General features: G+C 49.7%; 1 protein-coding gene across 1 annotated transcript in view; it reads left to right on the top strand.

Annotated features, from left to right (window-relative positions):
• OTOG (otogelin) overlaps positions 1-20,307 on the top strand; it is a 73,590-nt gene that overhangs the window by 10,323 nt on the left and 42,960 nt on the right. Inside the window, exons 11-23 of the mRNA XM_019652522.1 lie at positions 64-173; positions 572-700; positions 1,558-1,666; positions 1,955-2,001; positions 2,443-2,588; positions 4,258-4,390; positions 5,273-5,450; positions 7,149-7,273; positions 8,280-8,492; positions 10,040-10,232; positions 11,848-11,922; positions 12,190-12,233; positions 13,749-13,902. Of these exons, the coding sequence (XP_019508067.1) occupies positions 64-173; positions 572-700; positions 1,558-1,666; positions 1,955-2,001; positions 2,443-2,588; positions 4,258-4,390; positions 5,273-5,450; positions 7,149-7,273; positions 8,280-8,492; positions 10,040-10,232; positions 11,848-11,922; positions 12,190-12,233; positions 13,749-13,902 (1,656 nt within the window). The remainder of the gene's footprint in view (positions 1-63; positions 174-571; positions 701-1,557; positions 1,667-1,954; positions 2,002-2,442; positions 2,589-4,257; positions 4,391-5,272; positions 5,451-7,148; positions 7,274-8,279; positions 8,493-10,039; positions 10,233-11,847; positions 11,923-12,189; positions 12,234-13,748; positions 13,903-20,307) is intronic.

The raw sequence follows: 20,307 nt of genomic DNA, 5'->3' as shown, positions 1-20,307 counted from the left end.
GTGCTGGAGGGCTGGTGGCAGGTTGGGCCTTGCTCTAGTGTGACCCTCGATTTCTTTGCACAGATCAGTGGGTGATGAAGCCATCTGGTGCCGGGCACTAGCGGAGTATGCCCGGGCATGTGCCCAGGCGGGGCGGCCCCTGCAGGGCTGGAGGACTCAGCTTCAGCAATGCAGTAGGTGCAGCCTGGCGGTGGGTGGGGAGGGGTTCAGACAAGTTCTGTCCTGGAGCTGTGAGTGGCATTCTCAGGCCTCAGCTCGACATCCTGTCCTGCTTGGAACCACAGTTGTATGAGCTTTAAGCTTTGAGGTCCCATCTTCATGTGACAGATGGGGAAACTGAGGCTCAGGGCGGAAGGGACTGGCCTAGGGCCGCAGAGTGAGATGAAGGTGGTTTTCAGAGCCTCCCAGGCTCTCTCCAATTTCCTGGTCACCCAGTATTCCCACTGGGACTAGGGGATCAGGAAAATCAAAGACCTCCCACCCCAGGGTCTGGGGTAGGGACTGGGTTGGTCTTGGCACAGCTGGGGCCAGGTAAGGAGCTGATAGGCCATCCTGCTCCCTTCCTCCCAAGCTGTGCACTGCAAGGAGAAGGCCTTTATCTACAACGAGTGCATTGCCTGCTGCCCCGCCTCCTGCCAGTCCCGGGTGTCCTGTGTGGACAGTGAGATCGCCTGTGTAGACGGCTGCTACTGCCCTGACGGTACGCTGGGGGTGGAGTGGGTGCTTGGCAGCATCTTCCTGGTCTGACATGGATGAGCATGAAGCCAGGGCTCAGAGGATACCTGTTTGTGGAGTGAATGAAGGAAGGAGCAAACAGCTAATAAGTGAATAAATGAATGAATGGCTTAAGGGAGGGGAAGGGAGGGGCAGAACCATGGCACTTGAGAGGCTCATAACATTTCATTGGGACTGAGCTTTTTAAGCTGTGTAGATGAGGACAAGTCATTCATTCCTTCATTTATTAATTTATCACAATGCATTTGTTTCAACATTCATCCATACACTGTTTTTCAAGGTGTATGACTGTCACACATCTATAGTGTGCAGGTCACTCAGCTAGGCAGGGAGTTGGGATAAAAAAATATACAGATACGTAATTGATTTAGGGATCAGAATCTGGTTGCAGTGATAAAACACTTACATCTGACTCCAGTTTAAGGCACAATGTGGTGAGGACCAGCTCAGGGGTTCAGACAAGAAGAGATAGAGGAATTCAGTTGGGGGACAGATGTCAGGGAAAGCTTCCTGGAAGAGGTGGTACCTGAGCTGGTCCTAGATACAGTGACAGGCTTTCCAGGGGTGGAGAGGAGAAGCTAGCCTGTATGCAGGCTATTTGGGGTGGGTGGTCCTATCAACACATTTCTGGAGGTGGGATTATTTGCTGAGAAGGGATTCAGATCTGACCTGAACCAAGGATTTATACAGGAGAAAGTCTGCAAGTGGGCGCAGTGGTGAAAGAGCTTGGATGAGGGGATCTTTATCACAGGCCCTGGGAGCTGTGAAAGGTTTGTGAACAAGAGTAGAGGCGAGTTAAGTGGGCCTTTGCTGTCACCCTAGGGCTGATCTTCGAGGATGGGGGCTGTGTGGCACCAGCTGAGTGTCCCTGTGAGTTCCACGGGACCCTGTACCCAACTGGCTCTGTGGTGAAAGAAGACTGCAATGCCTGGTCTGTGTGCACTGCTGGGGTTTGAGGGGAGGCAGTGACTTCCGGGGCTTTCCATCAGGGCTGCCCATCTGGGGTCTGGGAGTCCCAGACGACATGGGGGAACTCACTCGGCCACTCTGAGTCACAGGAGATCTCATTAGCGATACTCCGTGGGCAGAATCTCCACCACCCATTTTAGAGATGGGAAGACTGAGGGCTGAGGGCAGGAGCTCTGTGGGTTCTGGCATCCTCCAGCATCTATCACAGGCCTGGAGGGCTGAGCCCCTGCCTCTTTGGTCTCTGTTTCAGCACATGCACTGCGGGCAAGTGGGTGTGCAGCACATCTGTCTGCCCAGGTACGTCTGACCCCCACCTTTGTCCTTTGGGGAAGGGCAGCTCTAGGAGTCAGGCATGCTGGTGGGGGTGGGGTGGAGGGAGTGGGGTGTTCACTCAGCTCCTTGGGTTGGCTTGTCTCCCTTCGTTTCCTCAGAGCTGCTTTGCCTGATTGAGCAATTGCTCCACTCCCTGTCAGGGATGGTTTCATGGGGTTCTGTATATTTAAGGACCTTCCTGAGCTTGAAAGGCTTGGACCAAAAATGGTCTCCAAGCTCAGGACCTGGTCTCCTGTCAGGGAGATGCCCAGTGACCATTGCTTTCAAAGGGCAGGCCAGGGCTCCAAACACTGCCTGATCCCTGAGGCCAGGGTGCTGCCTCCCCCTCCTGCTCAGAGCCTGCTGGGCAGAGGCAGTCCCCGTGGGGCAGCTCCCATGGGTCAGCCATCTTTCTCTGCCCCTCAGCCGAGTGTTCAGTGACTGGCGACATCCACTTCACCACCTTTGATGGCCGCCGGTACACCTTCCCCGCCACGTGTCAGTACATCCTGGCCAAGAGCCGCTCCTCAGGCACCTTCACAGTGACACTGCAGAACGCCCCCTGTGGCCTGGTAAGGGCTGGGGACCTCACGCCCAATCCAGTCAGCCACCCCAGCCCTCTGCCCCCTAGAGAGGCTAGGGGATTTAGGGCAGGGCCCCAGGTCTTTCTGCAGCCCACTCACCCTGCTGTCTGTTCTTTCTGGGCAGGGGCAGGGGCAGGGGACTGGGTTCTGGCTCTAGAACACCTGAGAGCCACTTCCCTTTCTTGGGCCTCGGTGTTTTTTAAAAAAATCTCTAACATGGCTCTAATTCAACTTAATATTCTCTGCTTCTTTCATTGATTCATTCATTCAGCAAATACTTAACATCTACTTGTTCCAGAAGCCGTGTTGGGTCTTGGAGACAGGCGAATTAGACCTGGCTTTGCCCTCCTGGGCCTTACAGTTTGGTGGGTGATGCAGACAAGTGACCCCATAACCCACTCTGTTATAGGATCTGTGACAACTTGGAGAATACAAGGTAGATCTCCGCAGAGGAGCTTCTCCTTGTTGTTGTTTTTCCTGGACAGTAGGATGGAGAGGAGCAGGAAGGGCTTCCCAGAGGAAGTGACTCCTGAGCTGTGTCAGCTCTGCTTAAGCTGGTCCCTGCTACCTCTTGAACTTTATCTTAAACCACTTGGCCCAGTGGGCTCTGCCCCTCTGATCTTCTTCTATGTCCTTGAATGCATTGAATGCCTTCCCGTGTCAGGGAGTTTTGCTCAGGCTGTTCTCTGTCCTTCCTCTCCTCCCTTGGCACAGCTAGCTTATGCACTCCTCAGATCTCAGTTCAAATGTCACTTTTCCCCCATGCTTTAGTTTTCTGATCTGCAAAATGGGGTTACTAGCAGTACTTACTGAATAGGATTGCTGTGAGGAATAAGTGAATAAATGTATATAAACAAAACAGTACCTGAACATCAGAACTCTGTATTAAAGCTAGCTGTTATTATTATTATAGTAAGTTGTGGTATTAGAGTTTTATTGTTATTGTGATTATTTTTACTTTATTATCATCTTTCCTACTTCTGCAGGTTAAGTCCTAGCACCCTGCACTGTTGACACGCTGATCACAATAATCATAAACGACTTTGTAATTCCTTCGTTACTGTTGGCTGTGTCCCACACAAATACGTGCTCTCCATGAGGGCAGGGACTGTCTGTCATCGCTATATGATTGTGGATGTCTTCCTGTGGAAGGGTGGTATGAATGGGCTCGAAGTGTGCTGCCCATTTCAGAGATGAGGCCCAGAGAATATTAGCTCATTTCCCGCCTGCCTGTGAGTGGAGCCCAATACTCTGCAGGATGTGACACGTGGAAAGAGCTACATAAACGCTCATAAAAGGATGGAATTAAAGTCCTGGTGTGCAGTCGAGTGGAGAGGCCCGTGTTTCTGAGCTAGACTCTGGGCTATCCAAGGTCCATCTCTGCTCTGTGTCACAGACAGCCTAAGAGCTGACTATCATATTTATTTGCATTATCCCAGCTCTGCCACTAACCTTCTCCAATCTGAGCCTCTGCCTTCCCATTCCCCAGATGAGGTCATTTGGTTAGAGGACTTCTAATGTCCTTTGGGGCTCTGTCACTATGAGGAGCCTGCCCCTGGCCTCAGACTACACTCGAGCCCTTGTTCCTGGAGGGCTCTGTTGGGACCAGCAGGACGGACAGACTAACTCTGCTCCATTGGCCTTCTTCTCTCCCCAGAACCAGGATGGAGTTTGTGTCCAGTCAGTGTCAGTGATTCTGCATCAGGACCCTCGGAGACAGGTGACCCTGACCCAAGCGGGGGATGTCCTTCTGTTTGACCAGTACAAGGTCACCCCACCCTACACTGACGGTACGGCTTTGGTGGGTGAGAGCTGGCTGGAAGCTGGCTACCCAGGCTTCGTCCAGGCTCCTCTGGCCACGGGCACGGGGTCACGTTCTAGTACTGAGTGAATCACGCCAGGGGGGACTTTGGTCCCACACACATGGACTCTGGACTCGTAAAGTGGTCTTTGTCCCCACCCCAACATGACAACAGGCTTCCTGGCAGTATGATGGCTTCTCCTACTATTAGGATATGAATGGAACTGTTTTCCATCCCTACTCTCACTATTTATTTATTAACTACTTATTACCCTGTGATTCCACAAGGGATTTGTGGTGGCTCGTAGGAAGCACATCCAACAAAAATGGCAAAACTATTAAGAAATAAAATAGCATCAGAAAAAATTCAAAAGGAAACAAACAAACAAACCAGAATAGGGGCTTACGATTGAGAGGAATGGGGACTCAAGGGGGTAAAGAGTCCAAAGAAGCACAAGCCGCAAGGGTATAAAAATCACTACAGTAGAATCTAAAATTTAAAATTGCTGCCGTTGAATCTAAAATCATATTGTGAGTTTCCTGGTGGCCACTGTGAGAAGAATGGGTAGTTACAGAATTCTCCTTTGCTAGAGAAGGAAACATACCAGTTCCATAGGGAGGCAAAGCTTTAATTGGCACCTGAGGCTAAAAGAAATTTCTGAGCTGGGGCTGCGGTGGTAGGTTATTCCTGGATCCCAATTTTATCATGGAACAGGATTTCCTCAAGGCTCCCCAAACTAACCCCTTGGCAAGGCTTCATTCGCTCTGGGCTGGGTATGGGAGTGAGAGGAGGCCACACAGGTGGCGGTGGTGGTGGGTGGGGTGCTTACTGGCCGAGCTCCCTACACCCTCCTTCCGATTCTATGTCCAGATGCCTTTGAGATCCGGAGGCTGTCCTCCGTGTTCCTGCGCGTGCGGACCAACGTGGGTGTGCGGGTGCTCTACGACCGCGAAGGCCTGCGGCTCTACCTGCAGGTGGACCAGAGATGGGTGGAGGATACCGTGGGCCTCTGTGGCACCTTCAACGGCAACACGCAGGATGACTTCCTGTACGTGTCCCTGCCCTGGAACAGAAAGGGGGGGGTGTGGGGAGTGGAACCCCCAGGGCCTAGGATCCAGAGGTATCACCTAAAAACATATCTCCCAATCCCCCACTGGCTCTCACTGGGCCTGACATTCACTGTTGGTTATTTATTTCTCTACATTTAAATTTAAGTATGTTTGTTTAAGGCAGTGGTTCACAGTCTTCTCTGCAGAAGACTCACCTGCCCTGCTTGTTAAAATGCTGACTTCCTGGGTCCCACTCCTTAAGAATCTGATTTAGTTTGGGGTCCAAAAATCTCATTTTTAATAAGCACCACTGCAATTCTAGTATATGAGGTCTATGTACCATACTTTGAGAAATATTGTTTTATAGTGAAGGCTTAAAATTGGTGGACCTGAGGCTGGGTTTGATTGGACTCATGGTTGTTTGCTTTAATTGACTGTGAACACCTTTAGATGAGTGTGAGGCCCCAGGGAGCCAGTGATGCCCAAACTCCTGCTTTCTATCCCAACAGGCCAATCTCACCCATTCACCTTTTGTGTTTGGTGCTTCAGGCTCGCACCCCGTGAGCCTCTCAGTATTCGGGGGGCGGTGAGGGGGAGTGCGCTGTTTCCCATGGACTGACTGTGAGTTGAGAGAAAGACTCTCTGGGCCTGGACACAGTTTGGGAACTTAGGAGGGGACAGGAGTCAGATCGTCCAGAAATGAGAACACAGAGTTGATCGTGAAGGCTGGAGGTCCAGTTACATGCACCAGGTGATGCAGGAGGAGACATGGAGGCTTTCTTTAGCCGGGCATGAGAATTCAGATTTGTTCAGAAAAACAAGAACAAGAAAAAGCTGAGCGCTTTTGAACGCACATGTATTTAAAAATGTAGCACGCTTCTCTGTCTTGCCTGGCGGGGCTGATGTTAGGGCAGCTGGCCAAAATGGTGGGGGCAGACCTTGGATTAGTGCGTAGGTTGCTTGCCACCCTCCTAAATGTGAACCCTGGGCAGAGATATTGCTCTGTGTAGCCTGAGGGTTCTGACTGCCCTGGAGCAGTGATGTGGGCGTGGTGGGTGCCAGGCACAGCCTGCCCCCCATGGATGCTGTGCACTCTCTCCATTTTACTGTCTACACCTGGGTTTGGTGATGCTTGGAGACTCATGACATTCAGGAAACACGCTTCTTGCCCGTCCTCTTAATTGCCCCTCTGTGACTATCTCTTGCCCAGAGAGAAAGGGAGGGCAAAGGAGTTTTCAGGAACTGCCTGTAGAGAAGGAAGTAGAAAGTCGCAGAGTGAAGTTTGATTCAGGATGTTCCTCTTTCTCTCTTCTGACGTGAAGAGCTTGGGGGTGGATGGTGAAGGTGGGGCAGTGTGTGGCCCATTTTGAGTCCCTTTGGAGCCTGTTAAATGTGATGTGATGTGTGTGTGAATACACAGCCATAATTGTATGTGTTTGAATGTGGCTGTGTAGACCCCCTTGACTGTTTGCATATCTGACATATATCTATGCTCTGTGTGTACATTGTGTTGAAGGTGTGTGCAAGTGGTGTATATGGGTCTGCAGCATTGTACATTTGGGTGGGGACATGTGTGCCCCTGAGTGTGTGTGCTCATGCTTGGTCATGAGCAGGTGAGTGCTTACCTGGATGTATGCTGGATGATCACCTGGATCCACGGAGGCAAGTGTGTGACTGTGGCTATGTCATCACTGCAGGTCCCCGGTGGGTGTGCCCGAGAGCACCCCACAACTCTTTGGCAATTCTTGGAAAACACTGTCTGCTTGCTCCTCGCTGGTCCCTGGCTCTGCACTGGACCCCTGTGATGTGCACCTGCAAGCTGGTGAGGTGGGGGTGGGGTGGGGAGGAGAGCGGGAGTGGGGAAGAGTGGGACTGTTGGGAGAGGTGATGGGACCCCTGGACAAAGGATGCTGGTAGGATTGGGTAGGAGTGCTAAGAAAAGGCAGAGCTGCGGGGCGGGGCCTGGGGTTCCCTTCTGGTGAGGGTTAGTCAGGAAGCTTCATGTCTACCACTCTCAGGTACACACACATTTGTACTGGCTTCCCGATCCCAGGGCAAAAGCCCAAGCCTTCTCGGTGGCCCCAGCAGGCCTTACATCCTCTGCCCATCCTCCACCCTGCTCCAGCCCCACTGGCCTCCTTGTTGTTCTTCCCACACAGCCAGGTCCATTCGCCTCTCCAGGCCTTGGCACTTGCTGTTCCCTCTGCCCGGAACGCTGTTCCCTCAGTACATATATGTCTCACTCCCTCACCTCTTCCAAGTTTTTGCTCAGACGTCCTCTTCCTACTGAGACCCTTCTGACCACCTGATTTAAAATGGCACTGTCCCTCTTGCCCCACCTTGCAATGCCTATCCTCCTTCCAAGCCTTCTCTCTCTCCTTAGAGTATTCTACCTTCGACTTTTCTATATAAATTGTTTAGTGACGGTCCCCTGTGACCAGAATGTAAGCTCCACGAGGGCAGAGATTTTTGTCTGTTTTGTTCACTCCTGTGTCTCCTTCCAGCACATGGATTCATGTCTGGCACAAGGTGGAATGCATTACGTGAGTGCATGTATACACGTGTACACACACACACACACACACACACACACACACTCTCTCTCTCTCTTTACAATTACTTATACTCATGCACATGACCAGCCACATTTCACATCCAAACTCACTAACCCACACATTTCCAACCAGGTGTGCACTCAGGTGCACACACTCACACACACACACTGCCATGTACACAGTCCCCTGAGCTGTGGGGAGGGAGGAAGGGGCTGGGCCTGGGGACCTAGGCAAACCAGACCCCTGGGCCTCACCCCCGTGCTTCCGTCCCAGCCTCCTTTGCGGTGCAGTCCTGCAGCGTGCTCACAGGGGAGCTGTTTGCGCCCTGCTCTGTGTACCTGAGCCCTGTGCCCTACTTTGAGCAGTGCCGCCGGGACGTCTGCCGCTGTGGGCAGCCCTGCCTGTGTGCCACGCTGGCCCACTATGCCCACCTGTGCCGGCGCCACGGGCTCCCCATTGACTTCCGTGCCCGCCTGCCAGCCTGTGGTGAGTGCCCCCCACTTTTGTGCCCATGTGAGGGCAGCTGGACGAGCCTGAGCTTCAGACCTGAGTGTCAACCTTTCCCCTAAACTCTCCACTGGGACGTCCCACAGTCTTCTCCATCCTAACACCCCTGCCTCACAAACTGCTTCTCTACCTCTGCCAAGGGCCCCTGTCCCCTTGGTAACCCAGGCCTGATGCCTGGGACATGTGAAACATGACTACTTGTGTCTTAGCCTCTCTTCTAGCCCGTCTCCAAGTCCTGTCAGCTCCAAATGTACCCATTTCTCACCACTGCCATTGCTACCACTCTGATCAGAGCTAGAGTGAGCTTTCTAAAGACCACTGGCCCTTGGGTGCACATGTGGCTCAACGAGCATGAGCTGGCCCCTACCCACTACACCCCCACGCTGGGCCACACACCTCCCCACGTCTTAGTTGTCTCTGTGCCTCCAGACCCAGCACAGGGCCCCACGCTCAGTAAGCTTTTAGGAAATGTTTGTTGAATAAATGAAAAAGTCACAGTGCCGGGAGTCAGGAGGCCTGAGTTCTATTCCAGCCCTGGAGGTAATTGCTATGTGTCCTGGCAAGGCCCTGCCCCTCTCTGAGCCAACGTTTCTCCACAGGTGATTGAACAGGACCAGTGGTTCTTAATCTTGGCTGCACATTAGACTCGGGAATTTTTTTTTTTTTTTTTTTTTTAGCTGAGCCATCCTGCCACCTGTTGGCAGCTCAGCGGCAGCTCAGCTCGGGCCGGACTCAAACTGCTGTTGTTCAGAGGTCAAACCCCTGAGCAAGCTCTTAAACAACTGAGCCACTTGGCCGGCCCAGACTCGGGAATTTTTTTAAAAATGCACATATCTGGACCACATCCAGTATCAATGAAAACAACATATCTGGCATTGGGGGCCAGGCATCAGCATGTTTAAAAGCTCCCCAGGTAGCTTTGATGAGCAGCCTGAGCAAGAACAACTGAGCTTGACGGTCTCAGTGGATCTACTGGCTCTGATAGGGTATAGATGACCCCAGGGGAGTGGAGCAGTGGCCAGATGAGGAGAGGGCAGTCAGGACAGAAGGCCTCAAGAGGCTGCGAGCGGGGGCACAATCTTTGCAGCCCGTGTATGACAGCAGTGGAAGTGAGGGGTGGAAGTGCATGTGTATTTACATACCTGTGTATGTGTGTGAATCTGTGTGGGAGTGATTGGGTGGGTGCAGGGCTGTCAGGAGATGGTAACCTCCACCCTTCCCCCAATATCACTACCTAAGAAGAATGCCCTGTAGAGAAGAGCAAACGCCAATTGTGGGGTCCAGGCTGAACTTGGGGAGTGGGGCCCAGACCTGATGCTTCCCTGCCAGTCTGGTGCTGTGGGAGACAGTGGGACTCTGAAGTCAGACTGGGTTCAAATCCCAACTTGGACCTTTGCCTGCTGAGTGATCATGAGCAATTGTCTCAACCTTCTCTGGTTCTCAGTTCTCCTCATCAGGATGATGACCGCATCCCACACAGTTGTGGGGATGGGGGAAACAAAGCACAGTTCTATTTCTCACTACAGCTCTGTCCTGTGAGGCCACCAAGGAGTATAGTCCCTGCGTGGCCCCATGTGGACAAACCTGCCAGGACCTGGCTAGCCCTGAGGCCTGTGGGGTTAATGATGGTGGTGACCTCAGCGAGGATGAGTGTGTGGAGGGCTGTGCCTGCCCACCGAACACCTATCTGGACACCCAGGCTGACCTCTGTGTCCCCAGGTGAGCAGGCTGGCTTGACCTCTGTGTCAGGTGGGGAGGAGGCCAGGGGTCCTCAGGACATCTGAGACTGGGGTGCCTGACTGGGCCTCTCATGTTCCTACTTCATCTCATAGTCGCAGGGCGGACCTTGGTGGGTTAAGGCGGGGAGGTGAGTGGGCTCCCTCCTCTGGACTCCCCTCCCAGGCCCCTCTCCTCAGCTCTGGCTCTTCAGGCCCCTCCAGTGTGGCTTCCCCATAAGACAGAACAGCCCCACAGAACCCAGAGGGCCTCCCTCCTCCCCTCCCCTCTCCTTCTATGAATATTTATTGACCTCCTAGTATGTTCTAGACATTTCTAGTCCCCGGGGATTTAGCAGCGAACAAAACAGAATCCTGCCCTCACAGAGCTCACAGTCTAGGTGGCGAGACAGATCACAAACAAACACAGATACTTTATGAGTCTGGTGGTAAGAAGAGCTATAAAGCCAAATAAAGCAGAGTGAGAATCAGAGTCTGTGGGGGTGGGGAAGAGTTACTGCTACGTCACAGGAGGTGAGCGTGGAAGGAAGGCCTTTCTGATGGGGTGATGTTTGAACAGAGACCTGAGGGAAGTGAAGAAAGAACATTCCAGGCAGAGGGGACAGGGGACAGCCCTGAGGCTGGCTCTGGATATGTTCTCAGTGTGGCTGAAAAGCAGAGTGTGAGAGGGAGGTGGGAGGTGGTGACCTCGCAGGATCCCAGGGCTGACAGGCAAGGCCCTCGGTCCCTTCCAGGCCTGTTTTTCCATCTGTAAAGTGGTATCATATTCAACTGAGTGATGGCCTTTTGGGGGTTTACTGGAATCACTCAGAGACCTTTTCAAACCACATAATCCTTGAGATCCACACCTATGCCCTGACCCCCAAGCCTTGACGTTGAGTATTGCCAACCAGGGGAGCCTCTGTAGCTGATATGGGGGTGGGGGGCTGGAGAAGGAGAAGGCGGTTGAGAAGCCCTGGGGTTGGATGAGTTCTGATGTCCCTTCCAGCCCTCAACTGCTCTGCTCCCAGGCCTGCACCTGGCCATCACCGTCAGGTGCTATGGGAGGTGTGTGAGGAGTAAACATAGTCTTTGCCCTCAGATGACCTACAGCGAGGAACCAAAAGAGCATAAGGATCTCTGCCGTACAGGATCCCTGTGACGGACAGATGGCGTGACATGTTTGGAGGGCCTAGCCTGGTGTTCAAAATATTTAACAACCAGTATGGCATAAGCACTGTGCGATCAGAACCGATGCTGGGTGTGAGTGACCAGGACAAGAGTAGGCGCCCTGGCCCCGCCATGGCGCAGGTTCAGGAAGTGTGGCCCTCTTCGTATAGTCCAAAGGAGGTTGGCTTTGGGCGTGTAGAGACCAGCGAGGCTGTCCTTGTCCAAGCTTGGTGGATGGCTCTCAAACCTGGGACCCAGCCGTGACCTCTGTCCTTGGTGCCAGGCTGGCTTCCCCACTCCCTGGGCATGTGTCCCATGTCACAGTAGATGCCATGACCTCCTTCTGTGTCCTGATGCCCCTGGCTGGCTGAGGAGTGGGTCCCTGTCTTTGTCAGTCCCTGCCCCAGCTCCTGAGTCGGCTCCCTTTTCTCTGTTTCTGGGTTTTATAGGAACCAGTGCTCCTGCCACTTTCAAGGAGTGGACTATCCACCTGGAGACAGTGACATCCCATCCCTGGGCCACTGGTGAGCTCCCTACATAGCCGTGTTATTGTCCTCTCTTTAAATGGAGGTTGCTGTCTGAAGAAAGTGCACCTGAGCAGAACTTTCCATGGAGTGACACTGACCCTCCTCTGCACAGGGAGCCAGGGACAGGGAGTCGGGATATCTGTCTGAACCCTGCATGGGACAGTGATTGGGGTTCTGTGTCTGGGCTCTACAGTGACTGGGTCGGCTGACTCCAGTGCCCTCCCTAACCCCCACCCCACCCCCCGCCCACGCTTCTCTCTACAGCCACTGCAAAGATGGAGTCATGAGCTGCGATAGCAGAGCCCCAGGTAAGAGTGGCTGGAATAGAGGGGGGCTCTTCTGGCTCTTCCCCATGGTAGTGGGGTTCTGGAGAGGAGAGTGGGAGCTCAAGGACAGATCAGGATGGGAAGAGCCCAGCCAGATCATGCCCTACACTGAGCCTTCTGTATCCCTCGCCCTCTTGGGAAAGGCTCCAGCTAGGAGGGTGGCATCCAGAAATCTTGTCCCAGCCTTAGCTTCCCCCACCCCCTGCAGTGGCTGTCCCTCCTGTTCCTTGAGAAGGAGAGGCTGAGACTCTGTCTCCCCTAGGGGCAACTGGCTGGGTGTCTAGACAGTCCCTTGACCTCTCTGGGTCCTGGATTTCCTTGGTCTGAGCCGTCAAGTGTCTACTGAGGCTGACTCTCCACCTAGCCAAGTGCAGGATGTGGGGGTCACAGAGATGGGAAGGACAGCCTGGCCTTTGAGACTCTCCTAGGCAATAGAGATGGGGGTGGGCTGGCATGGTGGTCTGTCAGCCTGTGAGTGGCTTGATGGTGGCAGAGCAGGGGGCTGGAATCTTCAGGGAGGGCCTCCTGGGCGAGGAGGCTGTTAAGGATGGAGATTGGCAGAAGGGACCAGAGAATAATTATACGGCAGGTGGCAAAGAGCAGGGCCTCCAGAGCCAGGCAGCCCTGGGTTCAAATCCTGCCTAGCACTCACTAGCTGTGCAGTCCTGGGTAACTTACTTTACCCCTCTGAGCTTTTGTTAACTGTTGTACATAACCTACATTGCTACATTCTCCTGTTCCATGTATATTCCTGAAAGTGTTTTCCTTTTATTGCTTCTGGCTTCGGAGTTCTGCCTCTTTGGGACTTGCATCTCCTGTGGCATTTCCTTTATCTCTGCTCCAGGCTGGGCATGAAACTCAGCTCCCTTTTACTGATTTCCCCAAAATAGATCACTCACACAGGTATGAGGGTGCATGGCCAATTTGACTGAGGGTTTAAGGAGAGAGAGTGGGTTTATGTCACAGACACACAGATCATGGGAAATTGACTTCCTGTTGTTAGAAGTCCCCTGTTTGCCCTGCTGTGCTGCATGGCTACCCAATTTTTATCCCTCTCCTGGTCTCCCTGGGGCACTTTCTCTCACATTATCATGACGTTTGCAAGCAGACGCGGCTTCTCTCCATTATATGGGAACATGGGGGCTAAGAATACCTCACAGGGTTGTTGCGGATTAACTAAGAAAATGTATGTGAGTACCTGGTGGGGAGGACATCTTCAGTCATTGGTACTGGTAGCTGTGGCAGCTGTCCTGCTGTGTGACAGCACACATCTCCCCTCCTGCTGTGATGTGCACCTGGGAGCCCCAGGGACACCTCAGGAGCAGCCGGGCCACAAGAAAGCATCAGAGCCCCATCTCTCCCTGCATCTCCCAGATTCTGGGTTCCCAGGTCTCCCTGGCCATCCCTGCCACCCAGGAGCTGACCCCAGGCCCAGGTGTTCCGAGCATCCCGCTGAGTGTTCACGCTCTTCCCAGCACCCACCCTCTTCTCTCCCAGCCACTGCCTGCCCCGAGGGCCAGGTCTTCGTGAACTGCAGTGACCTGCACAGTGACCCGGAGCTGAGCAGAGAGAGAACGTGTGAGCAGCAGCTGCTGAACCTGAGTGTGCCAGCCCGTGGCCCTTGCCTCTCAGGCTGTGCCTGTCCCCAAGGGTATGTATGTATCCATGTTGCCATGGTCTCCCTTTCCTGAGGGCTGGCACCAGTAGGAACCATGAAGGGAGTGAGGGGCAGGGGAGAACCTCACACAGCCTTGCAGCAGGCACTAGCCCAGGGCTGGCTAGTGACAACGTCATGGCCAGTGAGGAATCTGAGAGAGGGCAGGAGCGTGGGGAGCCAGCCTGAACTGGATTCTGCCTGTTCCTGCTTATTACCTACATGCGGCCTTGAGTAAGGAAGGAGCCTGCCTGTCTGAGGCTGGTTTTCATCTGTAAAATAGGAATCATGACAACACTTAGCACCTGTACAGGTTGTTGTGAGGATTCAACGAGGTACTAAAGTGGGAGCACTGAGTGGGGTGTCTGGCATACGCTAAAGGTCCAGCGGCTTAAAGCCATGAAACAGGAACTCTGTGTTTCAGCTTTTAACCTCTTTCCATGCAAAAGTCTGACCAGAGCCCTCAGGTGGTAGGCTGGTACCCCATAATACTCAAGAAAGAAAGGCCCCACCCTGTGTCCCCCCAGGGTGCCATGAAAGCTGGAAGACCCACATGAGTTGTGTTTTGTGGGTCGCCTTGTGGGTGCTCTGTACGCCGAGGTGGCTGCAGGGGCCCAGCGCCCAGCTCTGCCAGTTCTCATTCCTGACGCTGGTCTTGCTTCAGGTATGGGCTGAGAAGACAGTCGGGCACCTCATCCCATGGCTTGGCAGTGAGCGGCTGTGTTCTTCAACCTGTGCAGAGATCAGTGTTGAGCTGGGAGCTCTGGCCCAGGCCTGGCGGCCAAGGGAACTGAGGGAGGTGGGAGAGTCAGGGCCTCTAGGGTAGGAAGGGGACAGGCTGGTCAGGTGGAGCTTTGCTGTTTAGAAAACACCTTGATATTATCTCCTTCGATCTCAGAGCATCCCCGGGAGAAAGGAGGGAAGGATACTTATTCCCATTTTGCGGATGAAGAAACTGAGGCCAGGGGCAGGATGGAGGGAAATGGTCTGCCCTGGAACCCTGACTCAAACCCTGCCCATTGGCCAGAACATGCTGGTTCCGTGAGGCCCAAGGTCTGGTCCCCTACACAGAGGAAATAATGTGGGTTATGAGCGTGACCCTTCCCAGGCAAAGGCATCCGTGCACAAGAAACCCCTGTGAAGATGTGAGAACTTGCACAGGATCCTAGACTCAGCTACCGTCTGCTGCCCCTTAGGCCTCAGAGGAGCTTGTAAAGAGTGTCTGTCATTGAAGGCCTCTTGCAGCACTGTCCTGGGGTGTACAAGCCTGTCTCTCGGCCTGAGGACAGGGGTGTCAGGGCCTCTGGGGTCAGGAACCGAGGGTCATTCACTGCCAAGCATGGTGGCAAGGCCACAGAAGCGAGCTGGAGCTGGGAGAGCTGGGCTGGCTTCTGCCGGTGACTCATCACGTGACCTCTCTGAGCAGGTCCTCATCTATAAAACGAGGGCTGATGGCTTCCTCCTGGAGCACATCGGAAAATGAGGGATTCAGTGAGATCCCTGTCATGAAGGTGCTTCGGGGTGTCTAAGGCTGTACCCCTCAAATGTTAACATGTACACGAGTCTCCACCTGAGACTCTGCATTTCTAACAAGCTCCCCGGAGACGCTGGTGCTGCTGGCCTGGGGGCCACATTTTGAATAGCAAGGTTCTGAAGCACAGTCCAACATGAGGGATTAATTTAACTCAGAAGATCCAAACAGCAAAGTGGGGTTCCCTTTTTAACCCCCAGGCTCCAAAGGGGAGGATATGATGTGAAGATTTCTAATGGGCTGGGTGACCTCTGACAAGTTACGTGGCCACTTGGGCATTGGTTTTCTTGTCTGTAAGTCCCTGCTGGCTGTTTGCAGGACTGATCTGAACAGAGCGGTGCTCGAATCCTTCTGCTTTGCTCCAGGCCTTTCAAAGTTCAGACCAGGTCATGGCACTGTGCCAAGAACAGCCACAGTTCACAGGGTTTAATATTTGTCACTAGTTATGTGACATCAGGCAAGTCACAATTTTTGTGAGCCTCAGTTTGCTCGTCTGTGAATTGAAGGTAGTAACACCCACCATGCAGGGTTCCTGTGAGATTTAAATAAGACAGTGGCTACAAGGAGCTGGCATTGCACAGTAGGTGCTCCGTAAAGACTTGTGCCCTTCCCCTGAGAGGATCTTGGAATGAGAGGGTGTCTTAACAGGGAAGAGAAGGGTGCTCCACAGATTGAGGACACCTTTGAGAACAAAGGCCAAAGCTCCAAGTCTTTGCATACTCCTCTTCCCTGTGGTAGGCACATAGCAAGTGCCAAGGGTGCAGGCAGCTCTGCAGAGGGCAAGGAGGGAGTGATGGAAGGTGGGTGTCAGGGAAGACCCCTAAGGAAGCAGTGAGAGACAGAGTCTGGGCTGAAGGTGGAAAGCAATGACCTCGCCTCCTGCTGTTGTCTGATGCAATTATGGGGAAAGGAGGGTCAAGAAACCAATGTTATTGTGTATCGACTAGGCGTGAGGCAGTGTGCCCAGGTCTATAATTAAATTCTCATAATGACCTTGAGAGGAAGGTGTCATTATTTTCATTTTACACATACAGAAACAGAGGCTTAGAAGGGTTAAGTGGCTTCAGGGAGAACACACTGGCTTAAGCATATGCTTTTTTCCCCTGCTTCCTCCGATAATCACAATGACATGTTGGTAAGAGTGAAAAAAGTGTAAATCCCCAGGGACAAAAAGAACAGGAATGGAATGACAGTGGCGCGAGCGGGGGTCAATAGTTTTTGAAGAAGGAATAAAGGTGGACATTTAGAAACTGACCTTGCTGAGCAGAGGTTGACAGCTGATGCTTGCAGACCAAGGAGAACCACCTATATTGTGTTGACAACTTTGGGAAGAGGAGGCTCCAGGCATCTCAGAAGGTGGGATGGTGGGAGGGAGACAGGAGGATGAGTTGCAAGTCTGTGTAAAGAGTGGTTAGCCAGCCCCTCCAACCCCCCATGCCTTCTTCCCCCACTTCCTGGGGCCTTGCTACTGCCCTAACCCCATCCAGCAGGAGAAAGGTAGTGAGTTTCTAGAGGAACCAAATCAAAAGACTTTCATGTTGGGGACAGCAGGAGGGATGAGATGCAGAGTGAAAACAGGGAGATGAAGTGAAAGCTTACTGGGACCCCAGCCTTCTTCCCCAGTTTGGTTCCCAAGTGGGTGGCATCGAAACTTTTGTCTCCCAGGCTTGAGATGAAAGAGAATTCTTTTGAAAATTGGCTGGACCAAGAGAAAAAAAAAAAACAACAAAAACTACAAAAACTGACATTTGGGGCTTCCCCAACAAAATGGTGGGCGCCCCTTAAATATGAAGCTTCCAATTAGCTTTTGGTGCCTTCCTGGTTTTTTTTTCCCTTTTAATTTTTAAAAAGTGAGCCATAACTTATATACAGTAAAATGCACAGATGCTAAGTATACTGTTTGCTAAGCTTTGACAAATTTATTCCCTCTTGTAACCTACACCCTTCTCAAGATACAGAACACTTCTGTCATCTCAATAAAATTCCCTCATGCCCCATGCCTTTTCCCAGGCGGTTCCTTGCCCTAGCCCCTCATTTCAGCAAAGATGGATTCTGCCTGTTCTAGAACTTCATGAAGATAGAATCATACAGTATCTACCCTTTGATATCTGGCTTCTTTTCTTTAGCATATGTTTTTGAGATTGATCCAATGATTGTTGCATTTTCCAGTAGTTTGTTTCTTTTTATTGCTCAGTAGTATCCCGTTGTATGAATATATAGTAATTCATTTATCCAAATTCAAATATTGATGGCTATTTGGGTTGTTTCCGGTTTGGGGCTATTTTGAATAAGGCGGCTATGTCTTTCTCTTGGATGGACTCATCAGCATGGAATTGGGCCCTAGGCTAGATATATGTTTAGCTATGTAAGAAACTGCCCAACTACTTTCCAAAGCATTTGTACGATTTTACACTCTCACTGCTTGAGAGTTCTGGCTGCAGCACATCCGCACTTGATGTTTTCAATCTTTTTCATTTTTGTTATTTCAGTGAGAACATAATCATATCTTATTATAGTTTTAATTTGTAGTTCCTTAATGACTAATGATGAGTACGTTTCCATGTGCCTTTTATATATCTTCCTTTGTGAAGTGTCCATTAAAGACTTTTACCCTTTTTTTTTGGTCGATTTTATTTTTTTATTATTGAGTTGTAGAAGTTCTTTATATATTCAGGATGCAAGTCCTTTGTTAAATATATGTATTGCAAATATTTTCTCTCAGTCTGTGGATTGCATTTTTTACTTAATGCATGTTAATATGTCTAAAGACTCCTGATGAGCAGAAGTTTTAAATTTTGATGATGTCTAATTTATCATCTCTTTCTTTGTGATTAGTGCTGTCTGTGTCCTGTCTGAGAAATCTTTGTCAGCTCCAAGGTTGCAAAGATATTCTGTGTTTTCCTCTAGGAGCTTTACAATTTTACCTTTTACATTTGGATCTATAATCTATTTAAAATTATTATACTTTGTATATGTTGTAAAATGGAGTCAAGTTGTTTTGTTTTGTTTTGTTTTTCCTGATGGATATCCAGCTCTAGTCCCATTAGGAAAAAAAAAAAAAGAAAAAAGCCTTCCTTTCTCTATTGAATTGCTTTGTCACCTTTGCAAAAAATCAATTGACTGTATAAATGTGGGTCTATTTCAGGACTCTCTATTCTGTTCCATTGATCTCTTTGTCTATTTTTAGGCCAATATCACACTGTCTTGATTGCTAAAGTTTTATAGTAAGTCTTGAAATCATAAAGTGATAGTGCTCCAACTTTGTTCTTTTTCAAAGTTTTTTTTGGCACTTCTGGGTCTTTTCATTTCCATGTAATTTTAGGATCAGCTTGTCAATTTCTACAAAAAAGCCCCTGGGATTTTGACTTGGATTGTGTTGAATCTGTAGATCAATTCAGGGAGAACTGACATCGTTGCACTAATGAGTCTCCCAATGCACAAATATGGCATTATTGCTCCATTTATTGGGTCTTTTAAAATTTATCTCAGGTGTGTTTCATAGTTTTCACATAAAGGTTTTGGTACGTTTGTTACTGAATTTATTCGTAAGTATTTGATGTTTTTGTTGTCCATTGCATCTAAGTTGTCAAATTTATTGGCTTAACATTGTACAAATATTCCCTTATTTTCCTTTTAATATCTGTAGGATCTAGAGTGCTGTCTCCTCTTTGTTCCTTAAATTGGTAATTTGAATCTTTTGTTCTTTTTTTACTATCCAGTCTTGCCAGGGGTTTGTCAATTTTACTGATATCAGTTTCATTGATTTTCTCTGTTGTTTTTCTGTTTTCCATTTTACTGATTTCTGCTCTTATCTTTATTATTTCCTTCTTATGACTTACTATGGATTTAATTTGTTCTCATTTTCTAGTTTAGGTATTTTATTATAATTTTTTCTTATTTTCTAATATAAACATTTAAAGCTAAAAATTTCCCTGTAAGCGCTGCTTTAGCTGCACTCTACCAATTTTGATACAGTGTGTTTTCATTATTTTTGTTGTAATATTTTCTAATTTCCTCTGTGATTTTGTCTTTGATCCATGGGTTATTTAGAAATGTTACTAAATTTTGGAATATTTGGAAGTTTTCCTTATATCAGTTTGTTTCTGGTTTCTAATTTAATTTCATTGTGGTCAAAGAATATACTTTGTATAATTTCAAACCTTTGAAACTGTTTTTTTTATGGTACCGAATATAGTTGTCTTGGTGAACTTCCCATGTATGCATGAAAATAATGTTCATCCTGCTGTTATTACATAGAGAGTTCTTTAATTGTCAATTAGGTCAAGAGCATTGTTAGAGTATTGAAATCTCCAACTATAATTGTGGATTTGCCTTTTTCCTTTTAGTTCTGTGAGGTTTTGCTTCTGATTTTTGAAACTCTGTGATTTGGTGCTTGCCCATTTAGAATTGTTATGTTCTCTTGATAAATTGACTGTTTTATTATCATGAAATATCCCTCCTTATTGCTGTTAATGCTACTTGTTTTGAAGTCTACTTTCTCTGATGTTAATATAGCCATTCTATCTTTCTTATGACCCGTGTTGGCATGTTTTTTCCCCCATCATTTTACTTTTAACTTATCTGTGTCTTTATAGTTCAGTTGTGACTTTTGTAAACAAAATATATGTGGGCTTTGCTTTTATAGCTGATGTTACAGTTTCTTCCTCTTAATTGGAGGGTCTATGCATTTAATGTAATTTGATTGGATTTAATACTACTATCTTGTTATTATTATCTGTTTGTCCTATAGTTCTTTGTTTTTCCTTTTCTGCCTTTAGTGTCATTCATTTTTTAGTATTCTATTTTATCTTCTTTATTAATTTTTAACTGTATATCTTGGCATATTTTGAAGTTTTTCTACAGATTAAAAT

This window comes from Hipposideros armiger, unplaced genomic scaffold (assembly GCF_001890085.2).
Source record: "Hipposideros armiger isolate ML-2016 unplaced genomic scaffold, ASM189008v1 scaffold_181, whole genome shotgun sequence".
Lineage (NCBI taxonomy): Eukaryota > Metazoa > Chordata > Mammalia > Chiroptera > Hipposideridae > Hipposideros > Hipposideros armiger.
The sequence above is the reverse complement of the archived record's forward strand: the minus strand, read 5'-3'. Positions and strand labels throughout refer to the sequence as shown.